This window comes from Megalopta genalis, chromosome 7, assembly GCF_051020955.1.
Source record: "Megalopta genalis isolate 19385.01 chromosome 7, iyMegGena1_principal, whole genome shotgun sequence".
NCBI lineage: Eukaryota > Metazoa > Arthropoda > Insecta > Hymenoptera > Halictidae > Megalopta > Megalopta genalis.
This window is the reverse complement of record NC_135019.1, coordinates 22,952,527-22,970,699: the sequence shown is the minus strand read 5'-3', so window position 1 is coordinate 22,970,699 and position 18,173 is coordinate 22,952,527. Positions and strand designations below refer to the sequence as shown.

Below are 18,173 nucleotides of genomic sequence, written 5' to 3'. Positions count from 1 at the left end.
GTGTCGTTAACGTGTACTTTTCTATGCCGTTGTTATTTTTTCATAACTGTCGTGTGTGCTTCGTGCATCCTCCGGTACGGTGTGTCGCAGATGTTCGTAGAGAATTATGCAATGAAATTCGCTCGTGAAACAGGAGCGAAAGGAAAACATCGTAGATATCATCGTAGGATCATCAATTATCAATATAGGAAAATCAATTTTTGGATTTTAATTGTTTGTGAAGGTATTACGTTTCGGGAATATTTCCTGAAAGTTTTATTGTGTTCGGATGAAACCTGGCGGAGATATAGTCGCTTAATTATTCAAGAGCTAGGACTTCAAGAATTCCGAAAATTTAAATCGAAAGTATTCGCAGATATGGTTCATTGTTATGGAACTCGTCAGAATTTAACGACTTGTATCGAATGGGGAAATGGGCCCCGTCATCCGGTCGGGTAATTAAGTTCCAGCAACTTCAACATCTAATGTCATTGATATTTGTGTTTCTCTGATAACGGTTTAACGAGCTGCAGAGAAAGTGCACGGCGTAGAGAGTTGGTCGGTCCGGTGTGAAATTACAAACACCAATTAAATGCGTTTATTCCCGGCATAATTTTTCAATTTCCTCTTTTCGAGAAGTGGGCATAACACGCGCAGGTCTCGTTCCGCCGCTGTATAATCTCGTTCCAACGACCTTATAAACGCGACGCTATTCTCTGGTCTTCACTTTCATTCCTGCAAACGGGAGACCGAAAGAAAGCGAGCAATGATTTATGCGAATTTCAGTCTCAATTAGAACTGGCTTTCGTACAGTTTTATTGCAATACTCCTTTTGCGCTGTTCTCCGTATTCGCTTTTAGTATCTGCTGATAATTAAACGAAGCCAAATATGGGGGAAATAGTTCGCGAGGACCATAAGTACTGTGGAAAACGAGGAAATTTTATACTTCTGTAGAATCAAAAATCATTAGTTTTGTGAAAGACACGCTTAAAATTAAGACAACACTTATCCTAGATTCTTTATCAATATACAATAAATTAGTTTATTAGGAATTCTAAGATTCCTGCGTGGCAGAGAGACGAATTAACACTGATTTATTCTGTACGCATAACGTAAGAAAAGTCGCAATTTTTTATTTCCGTAAAGCCTTAAAGCTTTATTTACCTGTTAATAGACTTCGCAATAATGTAACAAAAGCTCCAAAATTTTCTTAACGATTAATCCGAATAGTTTATTGAATTATGAATGAAATTGTTGTCGCTTATCCTTTCAAGAAACCCGCAACCGTTGATCTTCGATCTTGAAAGGACTGTAAAGTGTTAAGGTGTAATGTAATTTATCAAAACAGAAACCCGTCGCGTTTCGATGTAACGCGGAACATCGCGTGGAGCGAGCACTAACAGCGAGAAAAGACGTTCTCAATATTATCGAATGATGCAGGCGTATAGTACTCGCGTGGCGTGAGTGGAAACCAGCAGAACACGATAACGCTATCGAAACTCGTTACAATGGCAATCGGACGGTCCAAAGAATCGCACTTCGAAGTGACGTTGTTATCTAGCACGGAGAAAGCTTCCGATAGCGATTCGGTTTCGGTTCCGTGCGCGGGGGCCACGAAATCGGCTAATCCATTGACGAACGTGGATGGGAGATAGCGCGCCTCGCCGCGCCGTGGAAACTGCTACCGCGTATCAGCAAAGGAACATTTAAATGCAGACTGGAAAGCGCACGCGATCGCCGACTTTCATTACCCATTCTCAACGAATTATCCGATAGAAAATTCTTTTCCCTCGGTTACGCAACGGAGTTCCTTATTCTGGTAGCTAGACGCAACATAATGGTGGCGAGAAACTCGATATCGAGGAAACTGCCGCTCGAACTGAGGAACGTGGACGTTTTCGTGCGACGCTTAAACAAAATTGGATGACCGAACTTGGAATGAAGAATTAGAAAGTTTTAACGAGTAGCGTGAACCGTTGTTAGAACGAACATTTCGCACTCTGAGAATTTTCTCCGATCTACCAGACACAGATGTATCTTTTTCGCAAAGTAGTGAGACACTCTTAAAAAAATACATAACGTGATAGAATGTTATAAATAGTTAGTTTGTTTAAATAATGTTTGATCGAAGATCGTATTCATACAGATTATTTTATGAAACAAAAATCGTTGATTTTGAAAGTACCTTAATTATAACAGAAGTTTTTCAAACGATTAAACAAAGGGTTTGGATCGTTTTATAAGGGATTGAGAGTCGACGTATTGTATAATTTATTATTGTGGATACAGAGACAACAAATGATGCAATGAATTATGTGGGTTTTTGCTTTAAAGAGCGTTATACAATCGCCATCTTGTTTTTTGCGCGGATACTTGCGCCATAACAGCGTTACGTAACGACTTTCTTAATTGCAGCCTTTTTTTGTGTAGCATTCTGTAACAATACGAAGCATGTTTACGTTTTTCTTTTTTTTTTTAAGTGATTGTGAATGTGAGATATTAAATAAATTTATTGTTTCGTTCTACAATAATACTTCTATTCTTTAATGCTGCAAATGGTCAATTCATAAACTCTAAAGTAATACCTAATATAATATAAAAATAATACCTATTACCCAATATAATCAGTATACTAGTTAGAATTTATAAAATACAAAATTGAAAGAGCATTCTATTTTTCTATTTTCATTCAACCCCTATAACAATTAATTAAACTTGTGACAAAGACTTCACACACACACACACACACACACACACACACACACACACACACACAGAGAGAGAGTCTACTAAATACGAATGTTATTCATTACTTACAAATCGGAACAAAATTTGATTTTTCTGTTATCAAACGAATGAAGTCATGCAAAAAAAGAAATTCTCTCGTTCTAATAGGAAAATTGTTTAGAACGAATGCGTAGCTGAGATAGAAATCGTGGCGCAAGGAATTAAAAGAATGATTTTGATTTTATGAAAACTTAGACCACAGTTTTCTGAAGAAAATTATACAAAATCGCATTTAGAATGTCGAATAAGTGCTAAGATAATTGCAACTTCGTTACATAATTGAGACTAGCAATATGTTCTTATGGATACGAACGAGATATTGTACATAGAAGAATGGTAAACAGTTTCGTAGCACAAAGAGTCGATCATTTCTCGGAGGCAACAAGGGTAGTCGGAAGTTCGGTCGAAAGACAGACAAGAGCATAGCTATCCTCCTGTTGCAACGCCTAGCATTGCGCGCGGCGTTGTTTGCGAACTCTCTTTTATTTGTACTATCTCAGATTTCTATGAGTCGCAACGTTTGCAGAGGTTCCATTGATTGGTCAAGCGATCGCTAAAGCTGTCCCCTTTCGACCGGATACTCCATCCGATCGTAAAGCTGTCAGCGGTACCGCGTATCACGGGAGCGCCTTTCTTTCACAAGCATTTTATTTTCAATTCTTGAGAACATCGGAACAATCAATCCCGGAAATATTAGGTACATTGTTACGCGTGCAATGGCTTTCCCTTTCTTTTCGAATTTGCAACATCTACGGTCCGTGACTAGGATAATTATAGATTTTTCGATGTTTCGAATATTGGTGTTGCTTACCGTCTTTGTAAATTTGTTACAACGATGAAAAACTTTTTAATAATGAATAAAATCATTTCCTTTGGTAAATAAAACATTAATCTAGGAAAACTAGGAATTTAGTACATTTAGTACAAGAATGCTTGTGTTTCTTTTAAAACCTTGTACACTACTCAACAAAATTATAGCATAGAAAAATTTTAGATAAAAATTATTCTCCAACACGGAGCAACACACACGCGCGCGCACACAATGGTGCATGTCAGGTAACACCAATGCCGGTGGTACATAACAAAAATGAATCAAAGTGCTGTAACTTAGCGAAAAAAATTGCAGCCACGTTTCTTTTTTCTTAATTAAAACATAGGAATCAAGCTTCGTTCGGTTGCAAACGGCATCATCGAAAAATTTTTTACAAAATCCGTGCATTTCGTCAAATTTGGCATTAAAATTAAAATCGAAAAACGTTATCTGAAATGAGAAATTTCAAGCTTTAGTTATCGTCGGTCAAAGTTAGCAAAACGTAGTCCAAAATTTTTCTATGCCATAATGTTTGTAAGCATCGCATTTTTGCCAAAACTGACATGCAGTTGTGAATAAATACACGTGAACACATTTTAGTGCGAAACAACTTTTCTTAAAATTGAATCGAACGATTTGAATTTTTTTTTAGATGATAGAAGAGTTGATTTGATAGACAATGCATAAACAAATTTTTGTGAGCATTGCAATTGATTATGAATTATGAATTTTCGATCGTCGGTGACGTGAATGATTGTGTTATATTAGAATCGTACAACTACGTAGAACGTTGAAGTTGTATTTGTTTTACAAGGTTAAACGATACTTTGGTAATACGTTTACATTTGCTACATACTTCCGATCGTAAAACCGTTAAGTGTTTTCCAACCGTCGACGTTGAAACGTGAAAGTCACGCGGCTTTCTTGCAAATATACAATAAACCGCATTCGCAAGACTATATCAATGATCCGTAATACATCGCCGCTTGCGGTCCGATTTGTTTAAGTATGCGGAAAGAGAAACCAAATTCGCATGACTCACTTCATGTTGAAAAAAAGAAGTTCGAACTGCGTGAGAAAAGTGAAAATATTTATTCCAGCAGAATCAGTGATATTTCCGTCGAAATTTTTGTATGTATGAAAATATTGAACACGAAGTATCTAACATAAATAATTAATACGAAATATCCGACATAAATAATTAATAGGAAATATCCAACATAAATAATTAACACGAAATATCCAACATAAATAATTATTACAAAATATGAAACATAAATAATTAATTTAAATAAATTAAAATATTTAACAACGTCAGCGAATTCTCATCACAGGATAAAGTTTTGTTCCATTCTTGATTACAAACAATTCACGCAATGAAGACATTTGCCTTTTTATTTGGCGTAAAAACCGATGGCATGTCATATGATGTCAGCTGATGATAGCTTAAATAGGGAAAGAATTTCCATCGTTATAACATTCTTAGTCTCTTAATAGCTGTTAATAGAGAGACGAGCTGTTCACACGCGTCTTTGGAGAACAGGAATATGAAAAAGTGTGTAAAGTATTCTGTCTAATGTTTCCAGACAAAATTTCCAAGTATTACAAATTGTCGACGTAACGAGGGTGTCCCATCAACTTCTCGAATATCTTCATTGTGTCGGCTTATTACCGGAGATGAACGTTACGACGGAGGTGTACAAATCGAGAAGTTAGTATTTCTCAATGTTCGCATATTTTCTAAAATTGTCTTCAACAAAACTTCTCACTAATATACAATTTTAATGTGCAAACGAATAACTCCTGCAAATGTTTTAATCTCTGTTCTTTAATTTACGATGAGGATAGTAGTGGTGGACAGAGTTCGTGGAACACCTTGTATACTGTGTACTAGTCTCCTGCAACCAGCTCGTTATTCGATGATGTTCGTACCACGCAACGATAACGATTATATCGGTGTTCCATGTTGGACATACTGGCATTCTATTCCCACTTTTGCTTTCCTCTTTTCACTTTGCCCTATTAATGTTGAAACGAGTTGCTCGAGGAGCGAATGAAAATTGATTCGCCTTGGAAGTCGGTCGGTTCGGAGACAAGAATTAAGATCGAGGATAGACGGGCCACATTATATTGAATCGAGCGAAGTGGGAGAATCCAGCGAAAGCGTGACAAATAGGGACTTTGTTAGAATCTGTCGTCCACCTGTTTTAAATAAATATTCTTAATAAATATTAATTAACATCGATAAATACTTTTATTAGAATTCTTTTATCCGCTGTTTTAACAATGACAAAAACTAGCAAAGTACAAACAACTGTAAGTAGTGCTAATTACCGTTAACATTAGCAAAAACATAACATTGCAATCAAGTCTCAATCTCGTTTCTCCGTGAGGGATCATTTTTCGGCAACGATATCTCTATCCTACGCTACACAAAATTACGATAAGCCGAATGCAACGATTCCGTATCGGTATCGAACTACATTCTCGTGGAGTACTTGCAGTGAAGTCATCGTATTCATGGATTATTGGAGAAAATACAAGCCCCTTGCATAATCTGACCTTTGCTTCTACTTTATTGTAACGCTTGGCTTCGATACAACTTTCATTACTCACGAAAGGTTGTAGAGCGAGAAAATCGACGGATTAAACGGCCTTAGAATTCATTCACAGAATGTCTTAAATTATACTTTTCATTACGAAATGGTTAAACAGTACCATAATCATCGTGTGATTTATCCTACAGTTTACTATCACTGTGTGAATATTTGCTGTCTAGGTATATGTATGCATACGTTATAAATAGACTGATATTGGTGGAGATTTTTGCAAATTACTTCTTCATTTAACTACATGTTTAGTTTCAAATGAATAACATACGCGAAGATATCATTAGAAATGGAATTCCATTTCAAATGAATTCAATTGTGATAGTTTTGTATTAATATTATTTTTCAAGTGAATAAACACAGACACGTGAAGGTGATAAAAAGGTGATAAAAAACATTTCGAAAGGCTGGATACAGATTAAATATTCTTTTCGAGTGACCGTTTCTGTCCATCGAAAATGCGAATTTCGGTAAATATGCCTACATTTGAGCGGTTGAAGCGAATTCAAATGACTTCGTGGAACAATGCGAATAACTGTAGGAACCGAAAGATCGTGGAAAAAGCCGGAAAAATAAAAGAAAAGTTCAGGGAGTCGCCAGTTAAAACGTATTTCAGTCACGGAACGGCTGGGCGCCATCCCACGTTCTTCTCTTTTCCTCAAGGTGTTGATGCCTGACACGTTCGTGAGACCGAATCTCGTATTTATACGGCCTATTCACGAAGTAGACATAATCGTGGAGTGGCTGCATAACGGTAAAAACAGATCGGCGTGCATTCACTTTTCCCCGTTCGGTGCACATGCAGCTCAATGCATATATCGCGCAGACGAAGATAGCCGCGGGCATGCAATACCTTTTAAACTCCGCGAGTCATTGATCCATCCCCAGTCGCGGTGTACAAATAACTCTAATGGAATTACCCTTTCCTTTCAGTATTACGCTCCGAGGACGAGGCCGATTTGCCTCGATTCGCTCTCGATTTTCGGCCGAATAGGGCTCAATGAGAAAATAGAGGAAATGAACGAAACACAGCCTCGCTTCCATGCGTACAGACAGAAGCCGAATGTACAGAGGCGAAGTAAAAATTATATATCTTGCGAGCTCTTTTTAAGCGCCGTGAATAGCCCGCCGATATTTATGCACTTTTCTTTTGCGCCGATTCGTTGAAACAACCGAGAATTCAATGGAAACTTGCGTCTTCCATTAAGAATTTCACCGGCTGAGAATATGATAATAATGTTCGGTGTGCTTCAGCTATTATTAAGCAATGCTTTCTCAATTCATTTTGAAACTACCAATAAATTCGACTAAATATGCGGGATAGTTCGTTAATCTTTGTACGTTCTTCAAAACTAGTTGCGTAAAGTAGCTTAGAATAATAATTCACTCTTTTCTGCTTTTCATTTCACAAGGAATGTATACATTCTTACAGGTAATATTAGAGAAAGAATGTTGAGATCAAAAAAATTTTTCATGACGTACAGAACTTATAACAATCATAATAATTGTACAGGAAGTCCCATTTAAGTTGTGATTGTAAAAAATCTCGTAGACACGTGATTTAAAAAAAAAACTGTCTTGTCACCTGTCTATTAATATTTCAAGTGGAGAGTGAAATGGCAGTATGTACTAATTTTTTAATAAGGTTAATCAAGGTTATTTCAAGGTCATCTTGATTCTTTTCATCATAAACCTATATTTTTTTATTTCGGAATCTATTCTTTTCATTTAAAAATATGCATAAATATGTGAGTTATGATGGTTCTCATGAGGGCTCTCTAAAAAAACATACTTCACGATGTTTAGCTTCATTCGGTCCACGGTTATCTGAAATCATGTACGAAAAATACTTTTTTAGTTAATAATTCAAATTGGTCTTGATTATTATTTTCAATTTTTTATTCATTCAATTTGGTCTTGACAAGCTGGCAGGCATTCAAAATGAAAGTTTTGATTTTTCATGAAAAATAGCTAGCTTTTAGCCTATAAAAACCAAAATACTCAACAGAAAAAAATCCTTCGTTCAAGGACAAGTTTTTGAACGCAAAAAGGCTACAAAAGTTTCGTCCAAATCGATTCACAACAATTTTTAATCCAAGTTCATGTGTATTGTCGGTTTGAAATTTGATTTTTACATCACACACTTTACACTTCACAAGTGTTGAAATTGTTGCCAAAATGGTAAGAAAACTGATAATTCTATATTCCACAAAATTATCTTGCGGCACAGTAATGTCTTCCTGTAGTTTAATTTTTTCACTGATGTACTGGCATTTCTTTCACCATTCTTAGCGGTTTTTGAATTAAAAATTTATTTTTGTTTTTTCGGTCTAATAAGCTAAATTACATGTAAAACTAAACATTTTCAAGTCCTCAAAAATGGTAGTTATATTCGCCTGTACCGTAAACTTTAAGAGTTCTTAAAATCCTAACTTCATCCGATTACAATAAAACTTTCAGAGAATATTCTTAAAATGTAATACTTTCACAAACAATCAAAACTTCTGATTTCTGATTGAGCATGACCCCTTAAATGAAGCAGAGGAATTTTTGAAAAAGTCCAAAGTGTCGCTGGAACAGTTTAAACTGGAGTGATGCAAACGATTAAACTGAATAAATTAGAAAGCAATATAAAAGTGAAGAGACCATACTGAAAGTCGTGACGGGCGAGGTGCAACTACAATAATTAATGTCTTCTAAATGATTAGCCATTGGCCTACAAAAGGGGCGCTGGCGCACTCAGACCGACGAGTGCTACTATAACCAGTCAAAGACTCGTTTAACAAAGTGGGTAGAACCTCTCCGTCTAAGATTTATTATTGTAGCATCTGATACTAATGAAGCACGGTCCACTGGGATTTCGAGCAATGCCTCACAGGAAACACTAATTTGTTAAATAAGTTTCTGGAATGTCCAGATGGCATCTAAGCAAATGGCGTCTATTAAGACTGAAAACTAGGCTAGCCGCCGCGGCCAAAGATGATTCAATGCTTGAGTGAAAGCTCTAACAACCGAAGCTGAATGCAAACGCTGTGACATGAAATACTTCCTTTCTCAATTTAAATTCCTCGAAGTACTTTGAGCGCAACTTTAGAGTGTTTAACCAATTCAACTAGTTTAATGGAATTGAGTTCATACGCGTACGTGCGTAGATCAAAGAGCGAGGTTTCAGAAAACTCTTTAGCTTTGCGCGCACAATGAAATATTATTATGTTATTAGACATAATTTAAGCGAATTATCGTTTCTATAGGCAGGTTTGAAGACAGCAAAATTAAATGAAATTACACTTCCTTTCGCGATAGTTGCGGCGAACAAGAACACAATGCAACTTGTGTTGAATTATACTTAAATGTGGATCTTATGATTTCACCTGAAAATAATTGTGTGAAAATTCATTGTGAGTTACAATTTTATGTTTTATCGATTCAATGATAATTGAAAACGAAGGTGCATAGATATTAATCGAGGAGAATAAACAATTTTTGTTATACTGTAAATAATTCTGTGGATATGCAGCCATGAACACAAACGTTAATACAACTATTAAACTAGTTTTTAATAGACGTATATTAATGTAAGATATTATCAGTGAAAATGTTAAATAAATTAGCGCACAAATCAAGTAGGAATTTCTATCTTTCTTTAATGGTTCGAATAAGCTATAAATAGTGTATCGATTATATTCTTAGACTCTTTTGACCCTTTCACTGTTTAGTAAAATTCTTCCCACCATTTTCTCATAAACAAATAAATAACAGGTATATAATAGTTTTACTAAGTAACAATTTCATTCCTTATTTCTGTTTCCCCCTTTTGAATTTTCTAATTATCAGGTTTTATAAAATTCTTGTAATTTCTTACCAAAATTTTATATCAAACTACATCAAACAGGTTTTGTACGCTTCGCTCGAGTACAATCGTTGGGTCGGGACTAGAAGGGTTAAAAAGGAGGAGAAATAGTTTTGAGCGGTACTGTACTCTAGCAAACGAACAGATAGATCGCACACTGTTATGGTTTTCCCCGCCCTCGTCTACGTATAATAATTACGTGTATAGCTAACATGGTTTTTCTGTTTGCAGACGTTTCCGATGTGTCAAGCCTCGCGAGGAAGGTGACGAGCAGGTTTCAGACGAGAATCTTCAAGATAGCTCGAACGAATCCCGCAAGAAGCCGCGCCGAATAAAACGAAAATGGTGACGATAAGCCAGCGACGAAGGCATCCTCGATGGAGAATGCTCTTCACCGTGGTCATTTTGTCGAGTTTCGTCAGGCATTGCGAGTTAACGTCTACAAAGAGACTAACCGACGCCGGCTCGTCCTCCCCGACGGCCACGTTATCAAGAAGTTCCGGTGAAACGAGGTCTCAGAACTTAGGTTCACCGAACGATCTAGCCTGGCAGGCTTGGCTTCTGCTCGACTCCCAGACGGGAGCGCACTCCGGCATGGACTCAGCGACTTTTCTCAGACGGATTACGCCGAAGAGCGTCTTCATCGCTCCCGCGTTGCCAGCTTTGCCACCTTGCGCGGAAGGCTACCAGGCGGACACGATGGGCAGATGCGTGAAGAATGTGAACATCGACCAGGAAGCGCACTTCGTCTTCCTTCTGCAACAGCTGAATAGTCGGTATGGTAACCGAGGCGGAAGCTCCGACTCGTTCAACAACAACCAGAAGAAATCGAACGGGCCTCTACAGCTAAACATCCCTCTGCTTCCTAGTTCCAACTCGCAGTCATCCAAGTTGGAGTCCGAAGAAGCCAAGGACACGATAAAGATCCCCGTGGTGGTACCTCCTCGCGTCGAAATCCAGTCGGACGAGGTAAAACTACCATCGAAGCCGATCATCGGGCTTCAAGAAACGAAGAACAACAGCAAACCGAAGGACGGCGAGTTCGTGTTCCTCCGTACAGACTCCAGCGACTCAACCGAGAAAAATCGCGAAGAAGCTCCGTCAAAGTTCGGCGCTGTGGTTCCCGTGGCAGAGTTTCCTGTCGACGATGCAAACGACACCGACGTCTCCGAGATCGTCGACTATAACATACCGATCGACCTGAAAACGCTGCTGAACATATCGAGCCTGAAAACGATCAACATCACCGACGGCCAAGGGACGTGGAAGAACGGATCGCAGCTTCTGAACTCAACGGAAGCGACGCCCATGCTGATTCTCCTTCCGTCGACGGCGACGTCGCCGAACCTGGTGCTCCCCAGCACCGAGGACCTCCCGTTGGACGACAACGCGAACCATCAGGCACACGTTCGGGAGAGCAACGTGACGGGGAACGTTACCGATAAAGAAATTATCGGTCAGATCGTTCTAGAATCGACGCTCCCGAGCAGAGGCTTCGACGTACCACCGGCCGTGGTAGACAGGATCGAGGCGAACAAGACGCAAGATGGAAACTCGTCGGACATTCTTAACTCGCACGTCCAAGAGTTGCAGGAGATGGAGCCGTTCTACGACGACGAAGAAGCGAGCGAAGATTACGTGGACGGTACGAACCAACCGGACGAGGAATCGTCGGAAACGGAAGGCGGTGAGATTTTGAAGCACGGCGAGGCCGGGATGACGATACTATTGAAAGATATTAAACGATTACAGAATGAGCACCGGCAACAAGCGGAAGCTGCTAGCGAAGCGAAGATCGGCGAAACATCGACCGGCGATTTGTCGAGTGACTCGTGGGCGCATTCGAACGAGTCCACGACCACCGATAAGGAGGAACGGGACGAGGCCGGTAGCAACGTGTCGAGCGAAGTGAGCATCAACGGCGACATGATCGTGGAGACAACCCTGCTGGACGTGACCACGGATAAGACCCGGAACATCACGAGGACATTGGACACCAACAGTACCAGCAGCATTGAGGACGGCGACGAGTATCTGCGAGAGCTTTTCGAATCAGAGAAAGAGACGAATCCGGAACCGTTGGTCCAAAGTGTCCACGATCCAAACGAAAAGAAGCAACCCGTACCGGATAGACCGCAACCAGCCGAGGACCCAAAGAGCGACGAACTGGAGGCAGCACCCTCGTCCTCCGAGTCTCTGCTGTATGACCCCAATTTCCGGGAGCATTACGCCGAAGAGGATCCCATCACCGAGATCCACACGATTGACGAGCAATCGGCTGACGACAAGGAGGCCGCGTTTCTGAAAAAGTCCAAGGTTCCGAGTTCCTTTCGGAACTTCGAGCCGGAGACGAATTTCAGACCCACGCTGGAGAATAGACACCCCACCTATCCGAAACAGTCCGTGAAGTTCCCCTCGGAGGAGGTGAACAGCATACACAGTCAGGACTACAAAGAAAGAGCTCCGTATCCTCTGGACGACGGTCTACATTCCAGCACGAAGAGCAGCGTGTTCGCCCATCAGAAACCCTTCCACCGAGGACTGTCCTCCTGGCGAATGGCTTCCAGGCAGCAGGTATCCGGACAACAGGTGGGGACGGCGCGCAGACAGTGGCAGAGGCAACCACCGATCTCGATCTCCTTCTGGACGGCGATGCCCCTGATGAGGGACCCTAGTCTTTACTCGACCGACCAGGACTCCCACAGCAAGACGACGAACAGTCAGACGTACACGAACAACAGATTTCCAGAGGTCACGCCGTCCTGAAGGACCATCCCGAATAGCTATCGCGAGCCGCAATTCGCCTGACGATCCAAATGGGCCAATCGCGTCAAAATTGAGGACACCTGTCGGTGGATAATGGAGTGTCGCCGGGAGGTTGTTTCGGCGTTTTCACGCCTCGTCGCTCCCGGTGGGAACGTCCAAAGACTGTAGAACTGTGCCAAATAGATGAAAAGAGTCGCGTCGAGCTCTCGCCGGCTCGGAATTCGCGTGCCAGCCGATTCGTCCGTCGCGGAGGAACTGATCGACGACGGCCTGATCGATCGCGCATTCTACGTACTTACAGTCGGAGCAACGAAGACACGGGATCGTGTGAACCGATACGCGGCGGAGTCGATGCGTTGCGTAACTCTCATTAGAGACCTCGCCAATTAGCGTCCGTGCAACGACGATGACCCAATCGTCTTCGAAAGAAGGAGAAAGAGAGAAGGGAAACAAAAAAAAAGAATTAGATACTAGGTCCGTCGAGAATAAGAGAATCACCGTTGAAAAATGTCTTCGAATTCGAGATTAACCGTGTTTCAATGTTGCGGAACACATATCGCGCCACCCGCACCATCGGCGATGTAAAATGTTTCTTTCGGCCTAATTCACTGAACATCCAAAACGATTCCACCAAAACTCGTATCACGCATACATATGTATACATAAATGCATATACGCTTGTACATGTTCACTTGCATGTATACGTATGTACATGCTTGTATGTGTTTGGTGTTTTTGGAGATGCCGTATTTTTTTTCTAATCGACATTTGAGAAACTTTTTGATCGAAGAAACCTGTATAGGCCTAATTTATCGTTTAAGGATCTTTTCGATAAGATTGATAGTATTAATGGCGTGAATATTCCCGAGCTTCTCGTGTAAAGGCTAAGATCACACGTTTTCTTTTTTCGAACGCAACCACGTTGGACTCTGTAGCAACAGCGTCAAAGGCCGTATTAAGATAACGATGAAACGACAAGCTTTCGTTCTGGGATAACTACATATTTCGTTTCGCGTTGCGTTGTTTTTTTTCTCCGTGTGGCCTTGGTCATGTGATCGACAATCCAAAATGCTTTTCTTTTTTAATGAAATCATACTGTTAGATGTAATCGCTTGAATGTAAGAACTCATTTATTAACGAAATTCGGTACCTTCATTAGAGGCTTTCGTATGTCTAAGACGGTATTATGTTAATAAGGAAAAAGTCGAGACTATTTTAAGCGGAGAAAGTGATAAGCCAACGGACTAAAAAGAATTACGTAATTTTTCTGTTAAAATTCTGTCGGCTAGCGGACACCGCAAGGAAAGCTTTCTAAAGCCGTGTATGTGTGCAGGAGACAGTTCCATGATGATGGTTACAAGTTCAGCGTCATCGTTTGTAAACCAATTCCTTTTTCATCGTACAGATTAAGAATCGTTGACTGAATATGATATTAGAGATACAAATAGGAATAACCGAAATTCGAGCATAATCGTTTTGTACGTTAACATTACATATGAGAATACACGAGCGTACTAAATATTATTGGTTTACAAATTTCCAAATCCTTAAATTTAATTTATCACACGAATCTGTGTACTCGATTTTATAAATGTGATTTTATATGGATACCCGATTTAGTCTACGTCTCGAAATTAAATCGGAACAAATATGGGAATATCTGATCTTACAAATAACACCTGTCCCAACCCGTTTTTCTACGACGCGAAATTTGCAGATCCGTTTCGACCGAGATACCAAACGCTATCACCTTAATTTTGAAACGTAGAGAATAATTTCACGAAACGTGCGGCAACTGTTCAGTGAGGCAAAAGCAGCATAAGGTGAAAGCTTGAAATATTGGGATTCAGAATCTCGAACAACACGAATTTTGTATATTTTTTAGAACATTATGTAGCATATTAGGGACTTAGATACTCCGTGAAAGTATGTAGGTGTTATGAGCCTATGAGGCAAAATGTAACGATTTTCGACGTATCGTGCCCAGAAGGGTGTCACTTTCTCTATCTCTTGAGCGTGTGTATAGTATACAGAAGAATGTTTTAATGATTCTTGCCATTGATAACCGAACAACTAACGACCCGAGCAGCAAGATTCATTCTAGCAGGGTGTACCTCTTTCCTCAAAGGTATCTACTATAATGTAGTTCACAACATATTGTTCCGGTATAACAACGAAATGGAAAATGCTCTGTCGTTCTATAAAAAGCCAAATATTAGTTAACGAAGAACCTACGTCAAAATCTCAGTATAGCGTTCTTATTTCCTATGCGCCACGATTCGAATATCTTGTAGCACGCGACCAGAAATACTTTTACAGGACATCGCGCTATTGTACGTGCACGCTGCTCGAAATTATCATAAAGTCCACCGAACCTTTGATAAAACGTATATTAATTAAACTGGCAAATGTGCGTACAAGGACAAAGATGTTCTACATCAGTTCCAATTTACTCTTTTGATCTCTCTACTGTTTTATCGGATTTGCGGATAACAGTTCGAGATAAAGTGCATAATAAATCCATCGAAGTTCAAAATAGCAACAACAAAATTACTATAATCCGAAGGCTCAAGGAGCGAGTGACTTTATGGAAAGTTTGAGGACTGCGCACAGAGATCGTCGACAAACGAAACCTCTGTTATGAAAACAAGCGAATTGTAAGACGATCGTAAGGTCGCGCTCAATCATTTAACCGTGAATAAAGTATCCGCGCAGTAAGTCACGATCGTACACTGCGAAAATCGTGGATCATTAACTCGATGTCCGTACCCGATCAATAATAATGAAAAGATAAATGTAGAAGAATCGCTTGTCTATATTCGTCACAGTCGAACCAGTCGGTTCTCGAACGAATATTAAGTAAGATCCAATTCGAAACGATCTGTGTATCATGCTTGTTGGAGTCTGGGTTCACGAGCCGCGTAAAATCTGCCTGTGACCCGGGTACATCGAATCAGACTGATTTTTAGCGGTATTGCGTTATTTATAGGATTCGAGCTCGCAGTCTGTCACGCGAAGTATCGAGAGGTGCGCTGGTCTATAAACGAATTCGTTTCGGTCATTTCAGTCGTGAAACGTAGGGGAAAAATGCTGCGAAGCATAGCATTGTTGTTTCGTTGCGTCCCGAAACCTTTCTCGGGCGACGAGTCTATCGAGTCTGAAAACTCGCGAATATTTCGAACACTAACGAAATTTTCGAATCGGTATTCGCGATGCGTAAAGCGTTGCGTTACTTCGATGCTATTCGATTCATTTTAAGAACGCGTTCGTTCAACACTCCGATGGTCGCCGGGGAACACGCAACTTTTACGGTACTTACGACTATAACACACGATTAAATGAATTATTCTATCACGATTCGCGCCGCATCATAACGAGAAAATGGAGAAGAAGAGAGACTCGAGGTGAATGAATTTGGAAGTTTATATCCAAGGAAACATGCGACCATCGGAGTGTCTTTTAACATAATGTGAATACTGAAGTCGACGTTTCATATGCATAAACCTGATATTTATTGAGAGCATTGTTTTCTCGGACGCATACAATTTCAAGATTTTATGCCTGTCGAGGTGCAATCGAGTCCAAGCTTGCAGCTACATTTTGTAGCCGAGGCACGTATTTATATACATAGTATGAATGTTTTCGATGTGAGAATTGTTCATTGTTCTACGACATAAGAGTACTACGAGGCGAGCGTTCGGAGCAGTCAGGATCTCCGATCTCCGATCTCGTTGAAAGCTTTACGGCTGTCGCGATCATTTTCTTTCCTCTTGGAAACGCATGCGAGATCTGTTTGTAAGAATATGCGAGAGAATATGCGAATATCTGCTGTCCGAATACTTTTTATTCGAAATGAAATTCTGTTACGTGGCTCTGATGCACGTACGATCAAGAAACGGAATTATGAATCTGACGTCGCGGCCAGTAATTTTTAATTGCTCTGCGTACGCTTCGATGTGGTGTGTAATCTCTCTTTCTCATCTACTGAATGTTGATTCGTGTACATATTAATTTTATTCAAGGAAAATGTATATACAGAGTAATTAAGAAGCGTCACCGGCGTCTTAATGTGTATTAATTGTAACTGTATTAAATACTATTGTATTATTTATAGCTAAATATATTGATGTATATTATATACATGTCGTATTGTGTAGGAGTCTTGTTAGATCGCAAATGGAAAACGTTATAAAAATCATTCGATGTTGGTCTTATACCAAAATACTCGTGCTTTGTTATTATTCACAACCAGGTCCAGGCATGATACACGATTGTATTAAAAATCATTTTTATCCATTAAACATTTTTTTATTGTACATAACTATAATTGTTAATGAAACTGCATGTTACATTGTACTATTGTCTCTACTTTATATTCCTTGGAAACCCATAGCTAAGAAAAATTTCTCCGTCGAATCGTCCATTGTAGCTGGAGGTGTGATTTGTTTAACAATCTTATAGGATTTTAGCAAATCACTCTCTATTTGCTGTAATCTTGCACCATCCCATAGCTTACATACAAATGTTCCATATATTTTTGTAAATTTCAAAGCAAATTTCATAGCAGCATATACAAGTTCTGCTATATTCTCATGATCTAACTCTTTCACGCCAGTCGAATTTGGTGCCATATCTGATAAAACTACATCAACTTTCCTGTTTTGTAGTAATTTAGAAAGTTCATTTTGACTCGCAGACGCTGTGAAATCCATTCTTCCTAATATGTTTGCACCTTCGATCGGAGATATTGTTTGTTTGTCTATTGCAAACACAGTGCCAATTGGACTATTATTTTTCCCATCTGCATTTGTCTTTCTGACAGCAACTTGAGTCCAACTGCCAGGTGCAGCACCACAGTCTACTACAGTTTGTCCAGGTTTCAATATCTTGAATCTTTCATTTATTTCAAGCAGTTCGAAAGCACTTCGGCATCTATAGTTTTCACGTCTTGCCAATTCTATATATGGGTCTTCTATCAGTTTCGTAATCCATTTATGGGAGTTGAGCTTTTCCCCCCTCAGATTATGCGGTCTTTCTCGGAGTAACATATTACAAACATGTAAATCCCTTATTATTAAAGAACTTCTACGTAAATCCTTCATGTTTGATTACAAACGTAACCTAGAAAGGGGGAAATATGCGAAAAATTCCAGAATCTTGACTCACATGTATGTGTATTCATGAAAAGGGTACAAAGCTGCTTCTTCTTATTTTCACAGTTCTTTCGTCATTGCAACCGGTTATTAATGAAAACTGTTTATACAAAAAAATAATCTAAACAACAAAACACTAAATGCGGTCATAAATACTTCTGTGAATAATTATGAGGCGCGTCCTGGTTGTATCAGCTGATTAAAACAGTCGAATACG

General features: G+C 39.6%; 1 protein-coding gene and 1 pseudogene across 3 annotated transcripts in view; one reads left to right on the top strand and one right to left on the bottom strand.

Moving 5' to 3' along the window:
- The window catches only part of LOC117225211 (uncharacterized), a 112,614-nt gene extending 95,455 nt beyond the window's left edge, over positions 1-17,159 (top strand). The window contains exons 2-3 of one of the 3 annotated variants that reach the window (XM_033478577.2): positions 10,269-10,813; positions 10,907-16,941. In XM_033478577.2, the coding sequence (XP_033334468.2) occupies positions 10,380-10,813; positions 10,907-12,803 (2,331 nt within the window). In that variant the 5' untranslated portion in view covers positions 10,269-10,379 and the 3' untranslated portion in view covers positions 12,804-16,941. Of the gene's footprint in view, positions 1-10,268 lie in introns of all 3 variants that reach the window. The other 2 variants (XM_033478575.2, XM_033478574.2) reach the window with 2 other exon arrangements.
- On the bottom strand, positions 17,090-18,138 carry LOC143259871 (rRNA methyltransferase 2, mitochondrial pseudogene; annotated as a pseudogene).
- Between the last annotated feature and the right edge of the window lie 35 nt (positions 18,139-18,173).